This window comes from Excalfactoria chinensis, chromosome 3 (genome assembly GCF_039878825.1).
Source record: "Excalfactoria chinensis isolate bCotChi1 chromosome 3, bCotChi1.hap2, whole genome shotgun sequence".
Classification (NCBI taxonomy): Eukaryota; Metazoa; Chordata; class Aves; order Galliformes; family Phasianidae; genus Excalfactoria; species Excalfactoria chinensis.
In genome coordinates, this window is record NC_092827.1 from 55,001,383 (window position 1) to 55,025,149 (window position 23,767).

The window sequence follows — 23,767 nt, forward strand, 5'->3', positions numbered from 1 at the left end:
GATGAGCATAATGATCAGGTCTTGCAGGATAGAGCAATGGCAGTATGTTAATACTATGTTAATCCATCGAATAAGTTCTTTGTAAGACCTAAGAATCTTTTTATTTATCTATTTATTCACTTACTTACTTACTTACTTACTGTAGCAAAAAGTTCCTTTCAGTTGTTCTCATTTTCTTATGTACCACAGGCTTAAAAATACTCCCACTGTATCTATTTACTCAAGTTGTACACTCTGATTTGCAGATCCAACAAGGTCATGGTTGTTTCTGCCTGTTGGCAACAATGTCACTGAATGGTGACAGAGCATATCAGTGTCTAATTTCTTAGGCAGAAGCTGTATCCACAACCTGGCGCTGTCACAGCTGACAGGTATTTGTAGAAGGAGTCCAGATTGCTTGACCTCCCAGGCAACCAACCATTAATATGCGGCATTCAAAACCTAATTACACTCTACTGAAAGGCAGAAAGTGCTACAGCAGTGTATTTTTCTTATTTATTCCTCTTACTAACCCTAATCAGACTGCAATTGCCACCATAAAGCCAACTTAGAATCACAGTATCACAGACTGGAAAAGATCTCCAAGATCATCCAGTCCAAATGTCCACCTACTACTGGTATTTCTCCACTAAACCACATCCCTTAGTACAACATCTAAACATTGCTTAAACACCTCCAGGGATGGTGATAAGCTGTCTTTACAGAACTGAAAAGGAGTTTTGAAGTTGGCTAATTGCAGAGCACATTTGACCATTCAGAAATCTCACAGTGTGCAATCATTGGTGTACTGGCCCTCTCATACATATAGCACAAAAGGACTATTTCTGTCTTCTGCATGTGTTTTCTCTTTTCTATTGCATTTATGGGTAAAAGATCCAGACTGTAAATTTGCATCTGCTCTGGTTCTAATAATGTTATTTGGATATGCCTCTCTATTATTTGCTTTTCTGGTCAGGCACTGCTAAATCCTGCTTAGGTATAAACTGGCTTGAAGCTTTGATGTTTAATTGAATTGTGTTCATGAGCCTGTAAGTATTGGCCAGCATGCTGGAAAATGTGGTCTGGTTTCTTATGATACAAGCTGTTAGAATGACCAAGACTTGTTTCAGTCCTAAACCCACAAATAAATAAATAAATAAATAAATAAATTCCTATGTAAACATCATATATAACATTCAAGAAAATCATAACAGAAGCTCATTATTTAAGTAGTGAAGTGCTTTAAAATAAGGACCTGTTGGATATAATGACCCTTCCTGTCTTTAGGGTCTGTGCTATGCAATGAATAACTCCTGTAGCACTGAAGAGTCTCAGGTACTAAAGGAACAATCATCTCACTGATGTCTTATTTAAAAGAGAGGTGAAGGGCTCCTGTGATTTTTTTACCTTTCCCTTTCCCAAACTCAGGTCCAGAAGCTGAGCCAGTGTTTGAGAGCAAAAACAGATACAATGTTAAACTGAAGCACAGGACTCCTGAGGGTATTAAGGTGGTTTGAAACAGTCTCATTTCTCCACTGAGAGAAGACTGCAATGAAAACCTTGTGTTTTCCTTGCTGAATCTGAAGGAAAGTGATAATGACAAAATATCATGAATACATCTATCTTTGTTTAGAGAGGAAATGAAAGCAAACCATGTCTAGACATGGAAGAAGCATTTAACTGATGCCTGTGCTCAGCAGAAGCTATAATGTTTGCCACTGCTGGCATTATCTCCTTTGGATGTTTCCCCTGCTGCAGGAGCAGATCAGAGAAGCTGCTGCAGACTCCCAGGCTCAGCCAAAGATGTGCTAAGCTCTGCTGAAAAGGCTGTTCTGTTACAGAAATCAGGTGCCTCTGCTCTCAGACTGGCAAAGCTGAAGGGGGCTTGGCAGTATTTAATTCCAGACATTAAGATGCTCAAGAAAAAGATACTTTGTCATTTTGTAACTGGGAGTGCTTTTATATCATATTGATTTTGTTTTGTTGCCTTCAGCTTTTCTATCCTTCTCTCTGAGTGTAACACCAGAGTCATAATTCTTAAAATATACAGTCATAGGCTATGCATAACTGAACTCTGGATTGCAGTCCCAATCTCCTCCTGGGCAGTGGGCAGTGCACAGCTGTGCACAGTACTGTGGAAAGGCTGTTAGTGATGCCACTGAGAACAGCAGGACAACAACAGCTCTGTCACTTGGGCAAGGGCTCATTTTCCACACCAGCTGTTGCAAAGAGCTTCAGCAATAGCAGGCAGATCTTGAGATGTGCTTATAGGTTTCATTTAAGTATGGTGTTGCAGTGTGAGAAATGACAGTCACAGTGCATGAGAGAGAGAACACAAAGTGCTCTCAGGCACTCTCACTTTATGCCTATGGTCCACAGATAAAAATTGCTTTACTAGATCAGGTGAAGCATAGTTAGTGACATCAAGCAGTGCTAGCTTTCCAAAGGTGCTCACCCGTGTACTTTTTGTCCCTAGTTACTGTGAGAAACTGGCTGCTGCATCCCCATGAAATGGGAAGGCACTAAGAGGACTTAAATGTAAGCAAGCAGATGAGTGGTACATGGTACTAATTCTAGAGGAGCTGCTGGTTGTAGAGCAAGTACTTAGAAAATTGCTTTTGTTCACCAGAACATCTTGTCTTTAATCCTATGTGGAAACAATGTGGCTACTCCAGAGCAGCCTACGGTGTGGACACAGATGGGTCCTCCTCCATCTTTACAGGCGCTAAGGCAAGAAGTTGTGGCCTGCACAGTTAGTCTGCTGCAGTGGACTGCTGGAGATGGATGATGCAGGCAGTCTGCAGGCATGGGGTAGCAGTGTAGCAGACAGCCTTTCGCGCTGGCTCATGGAGCAGCTCAGAACTGGATTGAGAACAGTTATGCTGCACTCAGTTGGGAGAGAGAGCATTGAGACCTTTTTGTATTTACTCGAAAGTGTCTTTTCTGAATAAAAAGTACACTATGAGGTAGATCTGTGGTACACTAACCGAGTCAGGACACAGAGCTTCTGACTCACAGATTATTCCCTTTGTTTACAGAATGAAGTAATAAAATCCCTCTCCTGACTGATAAGATTAAAAACAGTTCATCAGATTAGTTGAGTATCACCATGGATTTTACCTTTATGTTCAAAACCAGTGCTACAGAAATGTACTAAGTGTATAAACATAATACAAAATCCTAGCTTTTTTAATTTACCTTGTTTGATGACAGTCCTCAGCTATATACCCTAAAAGACAAAAAGAGAGTGTGGGAAAAGGATCATTTTCAGCTGCAATATATTACTGTTTTCCTTTTGACTTTGATCATAAAGGTCAATAATGGATGTTTGTTAACAGCAAGTGCAAGTCTTTTGTATTATTGCCAGTTGTTGAGATAGTGGTGGTACTAGGAATAAGAAATAAGTCAGAAACAACCAGAAATGAGAGCAAATTGTCCAGGATGAACTAGACAATTGTATAAATTAAAGCAGAAATGAAAAGCACATCTGACTAAACAATGTGGGCTTTTTTTATGTCAACCTGCCAGTTTAGCAGCTGCAAAATGTATTATAATGTATAGTATGGACTCAGGTTATTCAGCCAGACTTCTCTCTTCACAGAAGTTTTGACTTATTGCTGTGATGTCAGTCTGCTTCAGAAAGATCCCACTTCAATGGATGAGGACCAATTCTAGAAGTGTCTGGATGTACTTGGTTCTACTTTTGTTACGTATTTCCATAGCTTGAAACATGAAACTTCCCCTTGGAAAGCTACATCTCTTGAACTAAAGCAGACACATTTTCATGTGTCTTTTTTCCTGTTCCATAATCCCCAGATCCCACAGGCCCCCTAACCTGTCAAAACATTTTATGCACTCAAACTGTGTCTGCCAAAACACAGTAATGCTGGCAATCTTTAAACCATCAAAGACCACTGGAAACCTTACTTTTGGTCTATCCTTATTCTCATTCTTACTCCACCCTTGCAGTCTTCTTGCACAGCCGTTGGAGCCCCTCTGGCTGTTCTCAGGCAGGAGAATGAGAACACTCACCATGGTGCCTGAAAGGGGAGGAAGACAGTAGCAGATAATACTGAGCATCTGTATAGAATGCTATGATTGTTAAAAAGTACTGCAAATATGTAAGTGGATGTTAAAAAGTATTCAATGATTTTGTGGGCTTAAGTAGCGGAGCCGTTGAAATGCTGACGATTATGCAATAGCCTAGTATTCTAGAAATAAGTGATGAATGAAATGGTACTGGAAAAGAGCACTTAATATGAATTTGTTTAGATTGTGAAAAAAGCGTCTTTTCTCTTCTACTCCCAAATTTACTTTTTTCTTGCTTATTTTCTATTAATTTGTTTTCCCTGAGAAAAGAAAAACATAAACAGAGGTGTGTTGGGAAAAGATATCATTTTGTATTGTAACCAAAGCGGCTCTGTTGAAGACAAGCTTCACTTCACAATGTAATGCTAAACTGAGGTACCTCAAGACTGTTCAGAACTCAGCCATACTGACATCTCAGGATTTACTATTGTATTATTTCTGTTTCAGGCAGGAAGGGGTGACAAGATGCCATCAGGCTTACCTTGCACTAGTTCTAGTCCAGAAAATTAGAAAAAACAACAGGCTTATATAGAAGAAACAGTGATTGCTCCTATTGTCACATTTTTCAGAGTGTATGTAGTAGTTTTATCAATAAAAGATTGATTGTCTTGGAGACAGGATGATGATTCTGAAAAAAGAAAGTTTTTACAATAGAGAAAGAATTAAATGGCCTTTTAACAACTCTTTTGGATGAAATCTCAGTGTAACACCTAAAAAAAAAATAACATGAATTGATAGACATTTTCTTTTGTTTGTTTGACTCCAGAATTAGAAGAAAATACTTCATGTAGTGCATTCTATGACCATATTTTAATTGTTAGCACTCAGCATTGTCTGGAAACAACATCATACATACAGCTGTATATGTATACATTGTGTACAAAAGCACAGTAACAGAATGTTTCAAAATGTTCATATTGTATTAGCTACATGCCTAGCAAATTTCCAGACAGATTAAGCAATATCCACACACCACACAACCAGAGTTCGCAAGGAGGCATTTACATTTAAGGTTGTTTACTCAAAACAGGTTTTGAGTATTAGCCCCAAGGAAATAATGCTGAATTCCTGTCAAGAAGGAGTTACAGCCTACCTGGGAGTACCTTTCCCATACAGTTAAAAAGAACAGGCTCCCGCTTGCAGTTCTCCCAGAAGAAGCACTAGCAGTGTCCACACATAGCAATTTAAGACAATGAGTGAAAGAAATATAAATTAAACATAATCATCAAATCTACTAAACGTTAGATAAATATTTTTCTTGTAAAATATCTGTATCATCTAGAGATGTCTATATGAGACGAATACCTCTAGGGAATAAAAATACAATGGATTTGAGGTCCTATGAAGCACTACACTGTGCAGAGACTGCCAAAGAAAATGAGGCAGGGAACCAGAAAAAAATGCAGAAATAAACTGGAAACTTGATCATGTTTAATGATCCCCACTGAGAAAGGAAGGCATTATGATTTTGTATTTTATGATTGCAAAATATATGCAGATAAAAATAATTCAAGACTGATCAAAAGAGAGAAACTGAAAAATGGCATTCGGAAATTAGTGGCATAAAGTTAAAGAGAAGATATGAGAATGTGTAAGCTCATGCAGATTTAAGGCATGGAGGAAGAGTAGAAAGGAGAAATGGAGACAGAAGGAGGATGAAATAATATTAGGCAGTTATGGATGGCAAAGTCCTTAACTATTCCTGAGAGATTTATAAAATCATGTCAATCTGCTCTTTCATGTGAAGTTTCCCAGGAAGCCACTGAAGTCACTGAACTATTGTAGTTAGCTAGGGCAGGCAGTATGGAGCTGCAACAGTTACATACTGTAGGTCTTACCAGCTTAAACCATGTACAGATTACACCAAGATAACATCTTGGTGCTTTAATGATAGGAGTAGGTAGATGTCTAACCTTAAAGATAAGCATCTGGGAAAGAATTTTTGAACTTCAGTTAGCTCCACAGATTTACAAATAAAACAGTATTAGCAAGTGCACTAATAAGGACAAAGGGAACTGTAGGCTGCTACACTGCACTGATATGTCAGTTTTTGAATATCTGAGACTTGCAGCCAATCCTGAAAACCAAACAAATCTTCTGTTGTTCTTTCTACTATTCATTTTATAGAAGTTGCTGAAGAAATGTAGGTTATAGTGTTAAAACAAAGAAAGATATGTGTTTGAGCAGCTTCAACCCACTTGAAAGGAAGAGCTATTTAAAATCATATTTGGTTCATGAACTGGATCTAAGAAATATTTCCAGAAGGTATCATTGCATGCCACTACTGTTCCTTCTCATAAGACAGACACTGTAAGCATCTCCATTCTGGATGTCAGAGTCAGAACAGATTTTGTCCCACGTAACCTCTCACTTGGAATGGAGAATAATTACTGTTCTGACTGAACATAGCTGTATAAGAAGGCAGTCACATCTTACCCCATCAGTCAGCTCTGTCAACAAGAGCTAATGCAGCCAAACTGATAGAATTTTAGAGTGGTTTGGGTTGGAAGAAACCTTGAAGATCACTGATTTGCAGAGGGTAAGGTTGAAACCCACTAGATCAGGTTGTCCAGGGAACAGTTTAGAAACTTTTATATTGATACCCCTCCATGACTTTTTGCAGCAACAAACTTCAGTCTACTTGACTACTTGTTTTGGATCATGAAAAGGTAAAAACCTTAAAAAAAAAAAAAAAAAAAAAAAAAAAAAAAAAAAAAAGCCAAGAAAAATAGTCCTAAAATTAAATGAGGACTTTTAAAATTGATCCACTTTGCTATTATGGTTTAAAGAGCAGCTTCACAAAACCTGTGAAAGATATTCCCAGAAAGAACTATGAATGAACAGAGAGAGCAGTAAACTGTCCCACAAGATATGTTCTGGACAGGACAGTAATGGGCAATCACAGACTTCCTCACTGCTCCCTGCCGTTTTAGTTCTAGCTCTGCTCTGACCAAGAACTCTGAAATTGTCCTCTTGGGAATACTGATGAAGATCTACTCTTTCCATAGCCACAAAATGGTGTGGATTGACCATGGAACTGGAATGTTTCACACCAAAAAAAAAAAAAAAAATTGTATATCCTTCTTATAGGCTGTCTAGCTAGAGTTTTCTGAAGTTCATTGGTTATTTATGCACAAGAATCTACAGGAAAAGAAGTGAGATTTTCAACAGTACTAAGTGTTTAGATTTGTAAACTCTGTGTGCAAAAAATGCTAGCTGTTAGTTATGATTCATTCCTTAGGCACTGTATCAGACTAGAGCTTCTTTGGTCCCATGGGCAAGATAATTGTTAGTGGTATGGTATATTTCTGCAGAGCATCCTTCAGTTTGGTTTTGCCTGAAAGTGATCTGGGTTCTATATTATGAGACTGCTCTGAGGGGCAAACTGAAACCAGGAATGAGATAAGGACTTTAAAGGAGTAGCTCTGGTCCCAGCTCAAGCACTAGTACAGACACTCACTGGAGTACCTAGATTCATGGTTATAACTATCCCAAATTAGACTTGGACCCCAAATCAATTACTCTGAGAAATCTTTTTATTGCTTTTTAATTTCAATATTCTTTAAATTTACGGTAGCAGAATTAAATTTTAAACACAAACTTCTGACTTTTATATAGTAAACAAATGACCCCAAAACTCTCATCCATATGTCTGTCAAAGTAAATTTAACAAGGTAGATTTAAATGAGGTAAAGAGCTGGCATTTGATACATTTCTATTTTTTTATTTGAAACTGTAATCTATCCCTTTGAATAACTCCTTAATTGGTCCAAAAAAAGCATGTAAGACTTTATGAGAAATACTTGTATAAACTACACAGCTAAAATCATGCAAAAAATCTATTAGACATGCACCTGGATGAATATTCACTTGAAAATACATATTTTTGGGATGAGAAGATCTATCATTTTTCAAACATTATGTGAGCTACACTAATTTTCATACTATTATGTTTTTCTTATATGTTAAGTATATGCCAGTATCTTCTTTAACACATGGTAAGAAGCCAGTCATCTTTGTCTTCTCAAAAAAATACACTCTTCACTTCTGTCTAACATTAAGACAGATGTGAAACAATCTCATACTAGACAGGCTTTCACAGACTCCCTGTTCAGATGGTCTAAGCATAAGAGAGCCAAAACTGAGTTACAAACTGCAAAGAAAAAGTTCAATTTTGTTCTGTAGTCAAAAATCACACCTATTAAATCATAATGACATTTCTTGTTTCAAGTTGTGCCCATTCAGTTGTGTCACGCTAGTCACTGTGTTCCTGGTATTACTTTTCAGGGAAGTTGTCTGAATGGCAGAAGAGTTGCGCAAGTAACTGGCAGATCTCTCTTGCTGAGATTTCTTCCGACAGCAAAGCTGGTTGTTGAAATGTCTTCTGAAACTCTCACTGAGCAAATACAGTGCAAATGGATTGACACAAGAGTTGCAGAAGCTTAGCACACGGGCCACTAAGGTAACAACCATATGCCCTATTGATGAATCAATCTCATTGTAATTGAAAGACCGGTACATGTATAGCACATGGTTAGGAAACCAACAGATAGCAAAGAAGCCAACAAAAACTAGAACAATTTTTGCCAGGCGTTTCCGAGTTTCCATCTAAAAAGATGAAGAGAACTCAAATCAACAACAGTGAATAAAACTACTTCACATAACAGACAGTTAAAACATGTAGCATTGCACTTTATACTAACTTTGAGAATTATCATAAGGCCAGTTATTTTTTCTGTCTCATTTACTTTCCCACTTTCAGTTTACATACAGTAAAAAATGCTAACTGTTTGCAGTTACAGAAGGTTGCACTTTCTATATGAAGCAAGAACACCTCATGACCCAAGTATGCATTCTCACATCACCTCAAAGCATGCAACAAAGGATACACCTTGGCTTGAAACAGCTTTAGTTAGAAGTTATTTTGGAATTGCTGGTTTAGAAATGAAGAAATCTCGTAAGTCTGACACCTATGATTTTAGCCATAAGATACTACTTACTGTTATTTTGCCTGAAATGCCTCAGGCTTGCACCTCTCTCCAATGGAAACCAGCAAAATAGTGCATTACACAGTCTGAAGCATCTTAATTCCAGGGTAAGATGAAAGGCTTGATCAGCCTTCAGTAATGTCTTGAAAGAAATGTACTTTATTTGCAGTACTAAAGTATAATTGGATTACAATGTAGATATTCAGAGTGGATGAAGAGTTGAAAGGAAATGAGAACACACAGTGGTCCCAAAACTGAGAGGTGGAGAGAAACTGGCCTATTAAAGGTACCAAAGGGAGGCAGAAGCTTTCTAAATATTCATTCCAAAAAAAATTACTGTTTGTGGCAGATACCAAAGTTTCATGGAGGTGGGAAGTTTTTCCAGCTTTACTCAATTTTCTATCAAATTTAACTTGTTAAAAAGCAAGTGACTTTTTTCTAACAGAGTTTCAAAATCCATGAAACAGATCTGTAAATAAAATATCCTTATCTCCATCTGAGCAAAAAAACAGTTGGGGTTTCACAAAAGATGGGAAAGCTGTACCCCTGCAGTTTGGTATGATTTGCACTGGGCCAGATAGCAACATCAGAGTAAAAGGTACAGAAGCAGTATGTGAATATCATACTTCTGTGCTGTTGTATAAAGAAACATGAACTGATAGCAATAATCTGAATTTACTTTCTCTTGCTGGGAGATATGTAAGTACACTAGATGCTTCTATTCTTCTGAGTCCCATAGATCAAACAAAAAATACCTGAGTATAATGAAAAAAATATGTTCTAATTTGAAAATACATGTAGGTTCAGAAATTGGATATAAATTAAATATTGTTTCCATCCTGTGAGTTCAGCCAAAAGGCTCTCAGTATTTCACAGAAAATAACATAGTACATGAAGTGCTAATATGTATGCATTTTTACAAGAAACAGACTAGAGTAGAAATGAAATGCTGAGCTAAAAGGACATGAGGGAATGGGGTCTTTATTTCAAAAAGAATGTGCATTCTGTCTAGGCAAAGAGATTTCTCTGAGCATAAAGATATTTTCTACAGCACTGGCAAAAAAAGCTGAATTATTTTAATAGGCATAAGTAGTTTTCTCTATCAATACTAATGCATTTTTAAAGTGTTTAAGGCATTTTCATGGCAAAAGCTGAGGTTGGCGTATAAACAATTGTATTAATGAACAGCCAGTTGCTATCTTATGGTATGGAGGGCCTTATCGGGAAGTTGGCTATTAAAATGTTTTGTCTCAAAGGTATACAAGCTCTATACTGAAAATTCTATAGCAACTACAACAGAAAGATTATTAAGAAAAGTTCAGTTGTAAGCTCAGGATAGTATCCAAGAAAGATCTACTCAGATAGCCAAGAAGTTCACTTAATGTTGATATTTTCATCATTCCTCAGCCTGAGAATAGCCTCCAAGCCTCTAAGTGCCAATATTTTTCATTTCTGAGCAGAAAATGAGACAATTCTAAAAGAAATTCATGTAAGATTTGTCCCCCTGATGGTAGCATACAGCAAGTGGTGAAGTCAGTAAGACTGCAAGCAGTGGTTACACTAGCAACGCTTATGTACACATAAACCAAACTTATTTCTTTCAGGAATATGTCTTGTTGATATTGAATTTATATTTTCCTTTGTATTAATTTATATACTGAGTTTAATACTGAGTAATTAGGTAAGTAGTAATTAGCAAAGACATTTTTCAGATAGTCATGTACTTAGATCATGCATGTGGAATCTGAGCTCTGCTTAATCTGGCAACTTTGATTTTACATTCTTCGTTCTTCCATTTGTAAGTGCACACAGCACATAATGTTTCATGTGGGAGTAAACATCAAATTGCTTACCTGTCGTTTTGAGTGCTCACTGTTTTCTCCAGGGATATTATGGGCACTTCTTATTAAACTCTTTGCAATATGATAGTAATAGATACTAATAATGGCAAGAGGGATAAGGAAATACACAAGGAAAATCATCACAGAATGGATCTTTGGGTGCATGTCATCTGTCATAGGGTATGGTATGCATGCTGTGAAAGTGGCATTATCTGTATCATTGATGTGGGCCAGTTCAGAGAACACTGCTTCAGGAACTGATAGAAGTATGGAGATTATCCAAATAGCAATGGCTTTTGCACAGGTCCGTAGCACTGCACTGGAGGTCTGGATGTCCATGGGCTTTACAATTGCTTTGTACCTGAAAACAACAAAAATGCATATGTTATGTTACATATTAAAAGGTATTCATGCAGCAATTTAGGCTATTTTGTACCTTTGATCAAAATAATGTTATATTTTTTCTACTTTGAACCAACATAGGGCTTGTAATCTTTATCAGATTTGCATTTTGTAAATCTCTTATCTTCCACTACATACATATCCATCAGAGGTGGCAAAATGATTTGAAGAAAAGTCGCCCATTCTGTGCCAGCCCAAAGAAAACATGGAAGCCACTACTACTCTGTTCTTTGTCCCACATCCTCCCAGCAAATCCCCAAATGCACATCCAACCTCTTACTTCCATCCCACTCTAAAACCAGCACATTCATGCTAGAACTTCTTTTCTTCCTTATCTCCTCCTTCCTGCAACCACCTCATTCCCACTCACAGACGCACTGCCACCCCACCAGCCCTTTGCCCTTACTCCTACGCTCCATTGTATACATAGATATACTGTCCTGGCTGCAACACTCAAAACATATTTTTCTTTATAGAGTCAAACAAGAATGACTGCCAAGAGTCCAGAAGTATTAAACTCTTAAATAACATAAGCATGTTCACATAAAGAATTGGAAGCTGCTGCTTCCTCATTTTGGGAAACTGTCCCATTATATATGATTATAGATAAACCTTTGCAGTATTAATAATTTTGTGACCATTAAAGTGAAAACAGGAAACATTACAGAGAATGGAAAAATCGCTACAGGAAAGCTGAAAAAAGAGCAGAAGTAGATGCTGGTGAGGAAATTTTCTATTGCAAAAAATAATTGCATAAGTTGATACCCAGGGAAGCTTCTTACAAGAAAAGGTCAATTGTAAAAGGCTAAAAACACTTTGAAAGAATGATTTCAAAGCTGCATTAATGCTTTGCTGAACTTTATGATTCTGATTTTGATAAATATTTCTTTGCAAGAAGTAAAATATGTTTTTATGCTTTTATTAAAACTGAACATTTAGTAAAACATTTCAGTTTGACTAACCTATGGAAATTTGGAAGGTTACTTTATCTGATGCTCTTTTTTTTTTTTTTTTTTTTTTTAATTTACCATTTTTGTCTTGTCTTAATTTGATTTTACGTTCTTGAAATAACAGAATTTTCAAGAAATGGAGAAATTATTTTTACTTACCATGAAAAGAGAAGTTTAACATGAGTCAGGAGAGATTCATATTCCAGGTACCTAACTTTATTCTTCTTAAGCTCCTTCTAGTCAGCAATGTACTTTCAAACAGTAATTCAGTATCTATGTATATTAAAACACCCTCTGAGGTGCTTATTTTTCTCTTTCATCTGTTCAGTGAGCTTTCAATGAGAAGTGCTGTAAGTTAGATGTCTCCTCTCAGTGATAGAACTCCTTATCCACATTTATAGATACATATACATTTGTAGATACATATTTATAACAAACATATATTAGTATGAACAGTTATCTAAATACTGTCAAGGGGTTAGGTTGTGGCTAAGGTTGTGGCATAATGCATTTGCTGCAGGTAATGCTAATAAATGGAATTGCAATCCCGAGTACATTTTATTACTGTTTTGCAGATCCTCACAGTACTTAATATTCCTCAGTATGTCAAGTAGAAGTTTGGAGAACTGTGGGTCAAAGCTATATCCCTATGCCATGACTTGTGAGTTTGCTTAAGCCATCAATGGAACTGACAATGCCATGGAAATATCTGGCACAGAGTATTGTCTTGGTACCTTAGAAAATCTTTTTTGGGGGGAATATCTGAATTAAAATGTGTCTTGAAGCTTACTCTTTCTCATGACCATGATAAACTTGCCATTAAATAATTATAAATAATGGCTATTTATGGTCATATTCTCTCTGAATTCAGAAAGGATTTTTACTGTGTCTTCACCCATACTGTGGAGTAGGAAATTAAACTGTTTCTGTTAATTTGTTTACCATTTCTTCTAACACAAAATGAGAAACTCCCACTAAACAAATGTGTAAAGAGATTCTTTACACTGTTACAGCAACTTCTGCACAAAGCATGAAGGCTTCCCAGCACAAACTGTGACCTTATTAGTCAATAATTTACTTCCTATTGCTGTCTGCCTTGATTTCATTACATAAAGACAGACCTTCTATTTCATTTCATTCAGATGAGGTGACGTCAAGTCTTTGCATCTGCTCATTTCTTTAAGACTTCACATTGCTGTAGAAGGGCTGATATGGGGACATAAAGCATACTGAATAATGAGGATGTATATTTTATACTCTAATTTTTTTTCCTCTATTTTTGTATTGCATTGCTTTGTTGAATCACAGAATCATGGAATATGCATAGTTGGAAGGGACCCACAATAACCATTAAGCTCAACCCCTGGCTGCACACAGCACCACCCAAAATTCAAACCCTATGCCTGAGAGTATTGACCAACCACTTCTAGAACTCCATCAACTTGGGGCCATGCCCACTGCCCTGGGCAGTCTGTTCCATGCCTATCAGCCCTCTGGTAAATAATCTTTCCCTAAACCCCAGCTGCCCCTCCCCTGACACAGCTCCATGCCGTTCCCTCGTTCCCTCGGGCCCTGTTGCTGTCACAGAGAGTAGAGCTCACTGCTGCCCCTCCGCTCCCCGTGAGAAGCTCCAGCCACCATCAAGCCTTCTCTCAACCTCCTCTGCTCAGGGCTGCACAAACCAAGGGACCCCAACTGCTTCACACAAGACAGTGACCATGTCACAATTCATAACTTAAGCAGTATTTGGTTCTGTTAATATCTACATTGGAGACATTTTCAGAAGCTTTTATATTACCAGAAAATATATGGCATATATTTGCACCATGGCACATATTGCTGAGCTATGACTAACTCTAAATTTGAAGTCTTTCAAGCAGAGGGCCCTTTTCCACAAGAAGAGAAAAAAAATAATAGCTGGGTTCAGCTCAAAAAACTTCAGCATTGTCCTTCAGTTGAATACAAGATGGCATTCTTCCAAGATCTCAGTGGTCTGTGTCAATGAGAGGAAAAAAGCACTAAAAATTGTACAGAATCTGTCATGTTGTTTATATATCTGCAAAGACATAGAGACAGGTTACAGATAAAATCAAATGTAAACTAGGTGAACTTAGAAGTATTCCCAAAATGAATATCCAGCTTCTTCCTTTGTATAAAGCTCATGTAAGGCTAAAATGTACCACCAATCATTCAGATTACAAACTGTGTATTTTTTGTAAATAAAACATCATCGGTAAATCAGAATAAGAAGCAAATTATTTAGGCAAATTATTGTTAAAAATCTATTTTTTCCTTTACTTCACTGATGAAACAGTAAAATTATTGGTACTCAGGAAGATCAGGAAATAAGTATGTATTAAAAGCCTTTATGTAAATTCTATCATTCTACATACCCTGTCATTATCACTGCTGACAAAAGCATCTCAGCTCAGGAAATATTTTTATAGTGTTTCCTTTCTTTGAAGCTGCAGTTTCTACCAACGGACACAAGCAAAAACGTCCATTCTGCAGAGACTAGTGTTGTTTGTATAGAGCATAAATGTCCAACCTGCTAGTTTTATGTTTTTGTTGCCCTCTTTTCTAGTATTTTTTTAGTAATTTTCTAGTATTTCTTTTCTAGTATTTTCTAGTAATTTTTTAAAAAAAAATGAAGTTGTGTTATTTATATACATGAACTATATAATATATCTTATATGCATCCCAAGGCAATTCCTTTTCACTCAATGCAGCCCTGACAAGCTAAAAGGGTGGACACCCATGGTATCGAGTGCTTTCATTACAATCTCCTTCTGTACCCAAAATAATCATGAAAGAAAGAATATCTTCTTGTTGAGTTATAACCTTTTGCAACATCATAAACTATCTAATACTTTCTTAAATGTATGTCTCAGTTCTCAATTAGTATGTAAATTTAATTGGGAAAGAACCTGTCCTGAGTTCATTATGCTATTTCCCTCACATTCACTTGACTTCAAAAGAAACTGCTTCATGATTCATCCTAATCCATTATACTCCTACCTCTTTCTCTAGAGTACTTTGTGTTGATACCCCTCAAAACCAAATTAAAAAGAAGGAGAAAAACAAAACAAAACAAAACAAAACAAAAAAACAGCAACAAGAAAAAATGGACAATACTTAAGAAGCCACTGAACAGTGATTACAGCCTCTCATACTGCCGAGGGTTGCAATAGTCCTACAAAAGGGACAAAGGGGACTGAAAGTTCCTGGGAAAGGCTAATTGCTTCATCTTTTTGTTTTGTTTTGTTTTGTTTTTTGTTGTTAGTTCATAAAATTTTTAGACCAAAATTTAAACAGTCAGATATTTTGAAAAGGATAATATGAGTAAATCTGAATACAAAGCAGTATACATTTCTAATATCTCCAAAGAAGGAGACTCTACAACCTCATTGGGCAACCTGTTCCAGTGCTCTGTCACCCTCACAGTAAAGAAGTTCTCTTGCATGTGTGTATAGAACTGAAGTCCCATTTTTTCCCCATTTCTTCTTGTCGCTACACACTGAAGAGTCTGGTCCCATCCATTTGACTCCTGTACTTTAGGTATTAATAAACATTGATCAGATTCTCTCTCAGATTCTCTCCAGGAAGACAAACAGTCCCAGGTCTTTCAGCCTTCTCCCATAAAGGAAATGATTCATGCCCTCAGTCATCTTTGTGGCACTCTTGCTGGACTCTGTTTAGGAGATTCCCCCTTTTTTTTTTTTTAACTGGGGAGTCCAAAACTGGACCCAGTCCTCCAGATGTGGCCTCACCAGGGCAGAGTAGAGAGAGAATCAACTCCATCAACCTTCTAGCCATGCTTTTTTTAATGCACTCCAGTAAAACATTGGCCTTCTTGGTCACAAGAGCACACTGCTGGCTCATGGCCAACCTACTGTCCATCAGAACACCCAGGTTCTTCTCTGCAAAATTCCTCTCCAGCAGATCAGCCTCTAACCTGTGCTGATGTATGTAGTTATTCCTCCCCAGGTGTGGGACTCCACATTTGCTCCTGCTGAACTTCATCAGGTTCATCTCTGCCCAACTCTCTGGCCCGTCCATATCTTGCTGAATGACAGCACAGCCTTCTGGTGTGTCAGTCACTCCTGCCAGATTTCTATCATCAGAATACTTGCTAAGGGTGGACTCTATCCCTTTGCCCAGGTCACTGATGGAGATGTTGAACAAGACCAGACCCAGTTCTGTCCAATGGGGAGTGTCATTAGCTACCAGCCTAGAGCTAGACTCTTTGCCACTGATCACAACCCTCTGAATTCTACCAGTTAGTGTAAAAGTTAGTGTATGTCAGAGTTTCCAATAGATTTAAGTTTGCTAATGTCCAGAAAAGTAATTTCTTTAATATTTTAATATAAAGTGGGGGGGAAGGCAGAAAGGAAAGGGAAAGGGAAGGGGGATGGGAAAGGGAAAGAGAAAAGGAAAGGGAAAGGGAAAGGGAAAGGGAAAGGGAAAGGGAAAGGGAAAGGGAAAGGGAAAGGGAAAGGGAAAGGGAAAGGGAAAGGGAAAGGGAAAGGGAAAGGGAAAGGGAAAGGGAAAGGGAAAGGGAAAGGGGAAAGAAAGAGAAGGGCAAGACATGGACAGGCTGGAGAGATGGGCAGAGAGGAACATCATGAGGTTCAAGAAGAGCAAGAACAGAGTCCTACATCTGGGGAGGAATGCATCAGTACATTTTAGGAGCTGTTATTATAGCAATCCTTAAATTGCAATCAAACAAACTTGGAATGAAAGCATAAACTATGTTAAAAATACCATGAAGAATAGTTGGAAGAGGGGAGGGGAGGGGAGGGGAGGGGAAAGAAAAAAAGAAAAAGAAAAAGGAAGAGAGAAAAAAAAAAGAAAAGGAATATTTTGATTACTTTTGAGAACGACAGAAAAGTATCATACAAGATTTCATGAGCTTGTAAGAACTTGCTAATTGTAATCATGATGTCAAGTTGGGCTCAATCTTGGCATGCACTTAAAAGTTACTAGTTGAGGCACACAAAAAGCTGAGATACTGTGACTGGATATGCTTTGTTTCACAAATATATAAAAACAAACACAGAGACAAGTTTTAGCACTGTAGATCTGTGTACAGCCCTGCTTGGTAAGAATTCAGCTGGATATACTTTCCAATTGCTGTTTTACCTGTTACAGGCACAGCTTGCTACTGGATTAATCACAGAAACAGGAAATGGGATAAACAGTTTTGGACACCAACATTTACATTAATCAAAGCAAAGTTGTCTGCTGCCATCTCAATAAAGGCATTGATTGATCACAGACTAGGATAGGCACCACAGCTGTTTCTCACTTTGCCATCTTGAGGACTAAGCTGTTTTTGAAGAGCACAAAGAAATAAGAGTTTAAAAGACATTTGTGTCTGCAATGTTTAAGAACAGGGTAAAAAAAGTCTGTTATCACATAATTATAACCATACTGCTACAGCCTAAAGTGAAACATCTAGCCCAGAAACATTAGGCTTTCCACAATTAAATATTTTAGCTCTATTGGCTCAGTATTATTTTGTTTTCCTATTTTATTCTACAGTCAAGGCATTATTTCTCTTGTATACAGTCTTTTATTTTACCTCTGGATTTTTCTTTTTAATTATTATTCTTTGGCTAATTTTAAGTAATTTCCAGGATGTCATTTAATGCTATTCTCCTTGTCATGGCTCTTTAATCCTTGAATGCTGGCTTTTAAAGCTCAAAAGGAATCACAGAACCACAGAATTATGGGGACTGGAATGGACCTCCAGAGATCGAGTCCAGCCACCCTGCAAAGCAGGCCTCTGCAGCAGGCGAGGCAGCAGGCAAGAAAGTCATGTACACTTTTTTTCTTCATCTATTCCACAGTATCATCATCATCATAGTAGTATCATAGTATCGTGCGAGTTGGAAGGGACCTTAGAGATCATCGAGTCCAACTCCCGGGTTTCGAGCCCCCTGTGTAGTGAAGCGGCACTTCTACTCCTGCGCCACAGGGGGGATTCGAATCAGGGCCCTCCTGTGCCGCAAGCAGCAGTTTATACCACTGCGCCACTGGGGGCACACAATAAGTATGTAATAAGAAATGAAGATTTTAGAGGTCTCCATTCACTATATTTCATGCAATCTTCCAAAATTAAAGCAAATACTTTTTTTAAAATGGATCAAATAGTTTAGCTATACAAAGTTATAGCATACATTTTTAAGCATCTCATTCAGGTATTCTAGTATTTTGTTTTTAAAATGTAGGAAAGGAGTCATGGAACTCATAAAAATAACTCTGGTAGCTGGTTACTCAATTAAAAGCTTCATCAAAGATAACATTTTTTTGGAAGAACACAAAGAAGATGCTGTTTAAATTTTAGTAGGGCCAGTTGCTCCACTGTTCAGCTTCACAGTCTTCATTAAAGTGCAGCAGGACTGTATTTGAGCTAACACATTTAAACCCTTCATTAGAAAGAAAATTCAATCTAGAAAAAGTAGCAGAATTAAATTTAATCCTAGTTTTACAGTTCACATAAAGAATGAAGCATAAATTATAGCCAAAGAGAAAGAGACTAATCTAAAACTGTTGTAAGGATGCCATTTATTCCAGCAAACTCTAATCACCCCAGCTCCCTTGGCATTTCATAGATGCAATTGCTTTTCGCTAGCATGTATAAAATATATCGCCAGAGGTGCATCCTGTAGCACGTCTTAATCTGCTGACCCCTGAGCATCTCCAGCCACTTCTGAACACTGTATGGAAACATCATTTTGGTGTTCTACTTCATTATCATGCACGGTACTACAAGACCTCTTATCCTGAGAAGAAGGTGAGGAACCCCATGGCCCTAGTTTACATTTTGAGTTAAGTCCCAAAATGGATGTAAAATGGAAAAGCACTCCCTGGAGCAGGAAACAAGTTCATGGCTTAATTCAAATCAAGTTCTACACTAATTGGTGTTCTTTTTGCAGTAAGGAGATACTAGAACGCCTTTTCTTGCATACCATGCTATAATCCCACTGGCTAAACTTCACCTCTTTATTTTCACTCATACAAGAACACACTGAGGCCTGGGACTTCCACAGTAGCATTTGTTGAGCCTTATCCGAGACTGCAGTCCATGCCTTGCCATGACACATTTCTAGGTAAAGTGCATCCCTGCCCATTATGCACTGGTTCTGCAGGAATTTTCAGGGTGTGCTGAGTGCTACTGAAGGTGCTTTGCCCCCACAGAGCCCTTGACTCTTTATTTTCTTTTTTTGCTTTCTACATTTTTGTCCCTTTGTCCTTTTTTTCATTTGTCATCCACAGCAATTATTAGTTTTTCCCCTGTAATCTACCCTCTGCTTTTTTATTGTTTTGTCTTTTAAAATTAAGTTTTCAAGACACGGTTTAGTTTCTCTGTGACTGTGAAAATCATGACATCATGAGGAGAAGGGATTCTCTCCCTGAGCATTTCATCTGTGGCAGAGAGTACAGCTGGATCAGCACTTTCACACTGGCATCACATTCTACACCAGAGATGGGCATGATCTCCTGACAGAGAGGGAAATCATGCCCTTTTCTGATGCCAACACACTGCACTGACAGTACCATCACTGGGGTCTGTGAAATGTGGGGGTGCAGTAGAGCACCACTGCCCATCCCAGCAGCCAGACTGAGAGGGACAGACCACATGAGCTCGAGGATGGGATGGGACCAGAAGCTGGTCCTAAGATGAGAACAGGAAAACTAAGGCTGATTTGCTGTGATGAATGTAGTCTGTTACTGCTCTAGGAAAGTCTGGGAAGCAGTGATACAAATTTCATATAATATTTGTACACAAGAAGACTCCTAAATAATCTCACTTTCAGGTAGTGAAGCTTGCAGACAGAAGATGCACACCTCTCACAGTGAAAGTACAAGTGATGTTGAGAGACACTTTTGTGACAAAAAGCCATATGAAATTAAGCAAGTTTAGAAAAGAGATGTACACAATGTATGCTATATATTTTTTCCTTGTAGCTTCAGTTTGTAGGCAATGATTGCTCAGATTTTGTTTCTAATGTAGCTGTTACTGCTAACTGTACTCCATACATGTAATTTACTAGGCTGAATTTCCACATAAACAGTATGTGTTAAATACAATGTGGAATATCCTTTTTTTTTTTTTTTTCTTTTTTCTTTTTAATCTTAACTCATGTAAGAACATTGTAAAAAACTGTAAATATTTATAAACCTCTTCTTTTGTGCAATCAGTGCATGGAGTTATATATAGTTCTCTGGTAATGGGGAGCAAAAAATAGAAAATACATTAGTGGTCACATATTACAGTGTACTTGGAGCATTAGCTGGGAAATAAGCAATCACTGCAAAGACATTATTGTCTACCATACCAGAATTTGTACTAGATTATAATGGAACCTTATATCCATATCACAGCTACCAAACTACTTGCATCTTCTTTTGCCTGTCTAGAAACAACATTGTCCCCTGCCAGGCCTCTCCTCCTCATCACCTCTTGTGGCTGGACTTGATGGTCTTTAAGGTCTTTTCCAACCTGAGTACTTTTATGATTCTATGATCACTTCTTAGCTGCCGGGTGCTGCCACCTCTACCCATCTGCCAACATAATTAACTGTACAGTTTCCCTTGTATCTGAATCATGTAAGGATGATACAGCTTAGTAACTTGCCACAAATCAGTGCAACAACAAGGAAAACAAAACAAAAAAACAAAACAAACAAACAAACAAAAAACACTCATACCAATGCCGACTCTTTATTTCAAGAGAAGTTTCTCTTGTACAAAATAGCATAACCGAGTCCAATTCAAATTCCACTAAGACACATGCCAGTTTCACTGATTTGGTCTCCTAGGATAAAATACACTGCTTTCTGAAGACAGTGGCCATTTTTCCTGGCTTTTAATTTTTTGTTGTTGTTGTTGTTATTGTTATTGTCAGTAAGAGAAAACATAAATACAGAAGTTACAGAAATGGAATTGCTAAATTCTTCATATAACTATTTCTGATGCTTGCATATAATATGTACTTCAAATTACTAGAGGAATGTATTTATGAAGAGCTTATATAGTCACATCACACCATCTGTAGCTGTTTGGTAGGATATGTAATTCTAAATGTGCCCAACACAAATAGATTCAGTTTTATTGCTTCCTGAATTGACACTGTTATTAAAAGAAGAATATAAAACAATATGGAAATGTAAAAAAAAAAAAAAAAAAAAAAAAAAAAAAAGCTATATAAAAAGTAAATGAAAAAAGACTTAAACATCAAACCACCAGCACTCATTCTCATTATATCTCACTGGATATATGATCTCCTCTTCAAATAGCTTCTTTCCATTTCAAATAATATACCACATTCATACTTTTTAAACAGTAGAAACAGAGCAGAAACAAAAATGCGAGATTTGCTTGACTCTCTGAGGACAATTTCTGACATACTCTTTAATTGAGGTAATCAAAGCATTACAGGCATTAACTTTAAAGTACAATTTTCATGTTTCTCTTCAAGTAAACAATCAATTTTCATATATTACAGGCTTTATAGAGAAGTATTTTTTATTCTAATTCAAATAGCACTGAAATCAATGGCCACTGATGAGTACTGTTAGATGGAATCAAATGATTTATTGCATTGGCTAAGAAAAAGAAAAATTACAGGTATACTCTATTGAAGAAAGTATTTAAAGTTCTGAAGAAACTTTAAGTCTGAAGATATACTTTTAAACTTCAAGCCTTTATGCACTAATGTAACAAAATCCAACAAAAGCAAAAGGGGTACTTCCTATGAAGAAGGAATTTAACATTTTCATTTCTGGCTGAATAAAAGTGCTTAGATAAAGAAATTTAGTTTACTTTAAGGTTGCCAAATTACAGTGCCAGATTCAGCATTTTTTAGCATGAAGCACGGTCTAACTGCTACTTATTTGCCTTAAATCCCTAATTTATCCATCTAAATTGGGAAGAGAAGTTTGGGGTCCAGCTCTTTGTTTCTTCCTAATATGAGAAGCAGAGAGATGGAGATGTTTTCTCCTTGTTTTGTTTCTCCCTATCCCCATTTTTCTGTAAGCTCCAGGGAAGACAAAATGGACAGTCTGAATCAAAAGTTCAATAGTGATAATTCTAGTAGAACAGTTTGGTGTCTCCAAGTTCTTAGAGGCTGAACTAGTTCTGATGATCACCTCAGGTAACCTGCTGTTCTTTTAAGGCACAAAGACACACACACAGAGATGCTCCCTTATACACTTTCTCAGCAGAAAGAAATAAATCTATGTTATGCCTGTGTTCAGCTCAGTTTAAACTGCTCACTACTTGTTGACATATCATTGTGGTTTGGTGTTGATCATATTTAGAACCTAAAACCTTCCTCTAGCAAATAAGATTTTAATACACAAGCAATTACTTGGCACTGTACCGGATATGTATCTACTCGAATATGTAGAAAACAGGGCTAAGCCCCAGTTCCTGCTTCTTGCACCCCAGAAGATGGAGCCACATGCACACCCTTTTGCAGCAACCATTAACTTAAGTTGATATCAGACATGCCATCAGTCAGAGGGAAGGAGACTTATGGGCAATTCACAGGTGGAACTAAGGGGACTGAAACCCAAAGGTACTTTGTCAGAGGGAAGCCTTACCTTTCTTATCATCTTGGGCTATCCAAAGGGACAGCCCAGCTTTCGTACCTGTCAGCACTGAGGGCAGTAAGGGTGAAGACAGAGACGCCGACAGAGGTGAGCTGGATGGAAGGGATGAGCTTGCAGCCCACTTCCCCAAAGAGCCACTCTTCAGAGAAGTAGCGGGAGGCATCCACTGGCACACAGGTCACCAGCAGGAGCAGGTCACCAGCAGCCAGGCTGGAGATGAAGATGTTGGGCACACTCCTCATAGCACTGTTGGAGATGAAGATCTTCATGAGGGTGACATTTCCCAGCAAGCCCACAGTGATGATGAGCAGGTAAAGCGAAGGGATCACACAGCGGACAGTGAACATGGCCATGCCCCATGCTGGAGGCAGCAGGGTTGTGTCTGGCACTAGCTGGATGCTCCCATTGCCCCCAAGGGGCAGTGCTGTGAGCTCAGACAGCAGCTCTGCCTCCATCCCCGACCTCTGGGCAGACTGGAGGGCTCCAGTGTAAAGTGAAATGTGAGACACTAAAAATCTTCACGTCTCTGCAAGTCAACCAACTTTATCCCTTTTCTCTTCTGCCCTTCCTCCCACTTTTTCTCCATTGAGTAGCAGAGATCACACCGTTCTCGGGCACAGAAGAGAGAAAGAAGAACAACAACAAAAGAATACAATATATGCCACTCCCCCTCAGTTCTTTGGACAAGACCTTCTCCGGGAAGACAGAAGGGTGAGATCCTGGGGCTCGGCAACAGCAACCACAACAGCAGCCTGCCCTGCACGGAGCGCCTCGGGCCGCTGCAGCCGGTTCAGGAGCTAGTGCAGTCGCCTCCCGCGCCCGCGGTGGAGCTGTCCAGCGGCGCTGGTGCTGCTCTCTCCGCGGGTGGTGTCGGAGTCGCGAGCAAAGCGCGGAAC

The 23,767-nt window shown here is 38.1% G+C and overlaps 1 protein-coding gene across 1 annotated transcript; it reads right to left on the minus strand.

Moving 5' to 3' along the window:
- Positions 1-7,836: 7,836 nt before the first annotated feature.
- Positions 7,837-23,767, minus strand: NMBR (neuromedin B receptor). The gene is made up of 3 exons (XM_072332792.1): positions 22,911-23,767; positions 10,910-11,258; positions 7,837-8,676 (listed from the first exon to the last, which is right to left on the minus strand). The coding sequence occupies exons 1-3, from the start codon at positions 23,324-23,326 to the stop codon at positions 8,275-8,277; spliced, it is 1,167 nt and encodes a 388-aa protein (XP_072188893.1). The 5' UTR covers positions 23,327-23,767; the 3' UTR covers positions 7,837-8,274.

Excerpts from the sequence above, each read along its gene's own strand:
- NMBR (XM_072332792.1), bottom strand. The coding sequence starts at position 23,326 with ATGGAGGCAGAGCTGCTGTCTGAGCTCACAGCACTGCCCCTTGGGGGC. Across the intron at positions 11,259-22,910 it reads ACTGCCCTCAGTGCTGACAG|GTACAAAGCAATTGTAAAGC; the intron begins GTACGAAAGCTG and ends TGTTGTTTTCAG. Across the intron at positions 8,677-10,909 it reads GTGAGCACTCAAAACGACAG|ATGGAAACTCGGAAACGCCT; the intron begins GTAAGCAATTTG and ends TCATCTTTTTAG.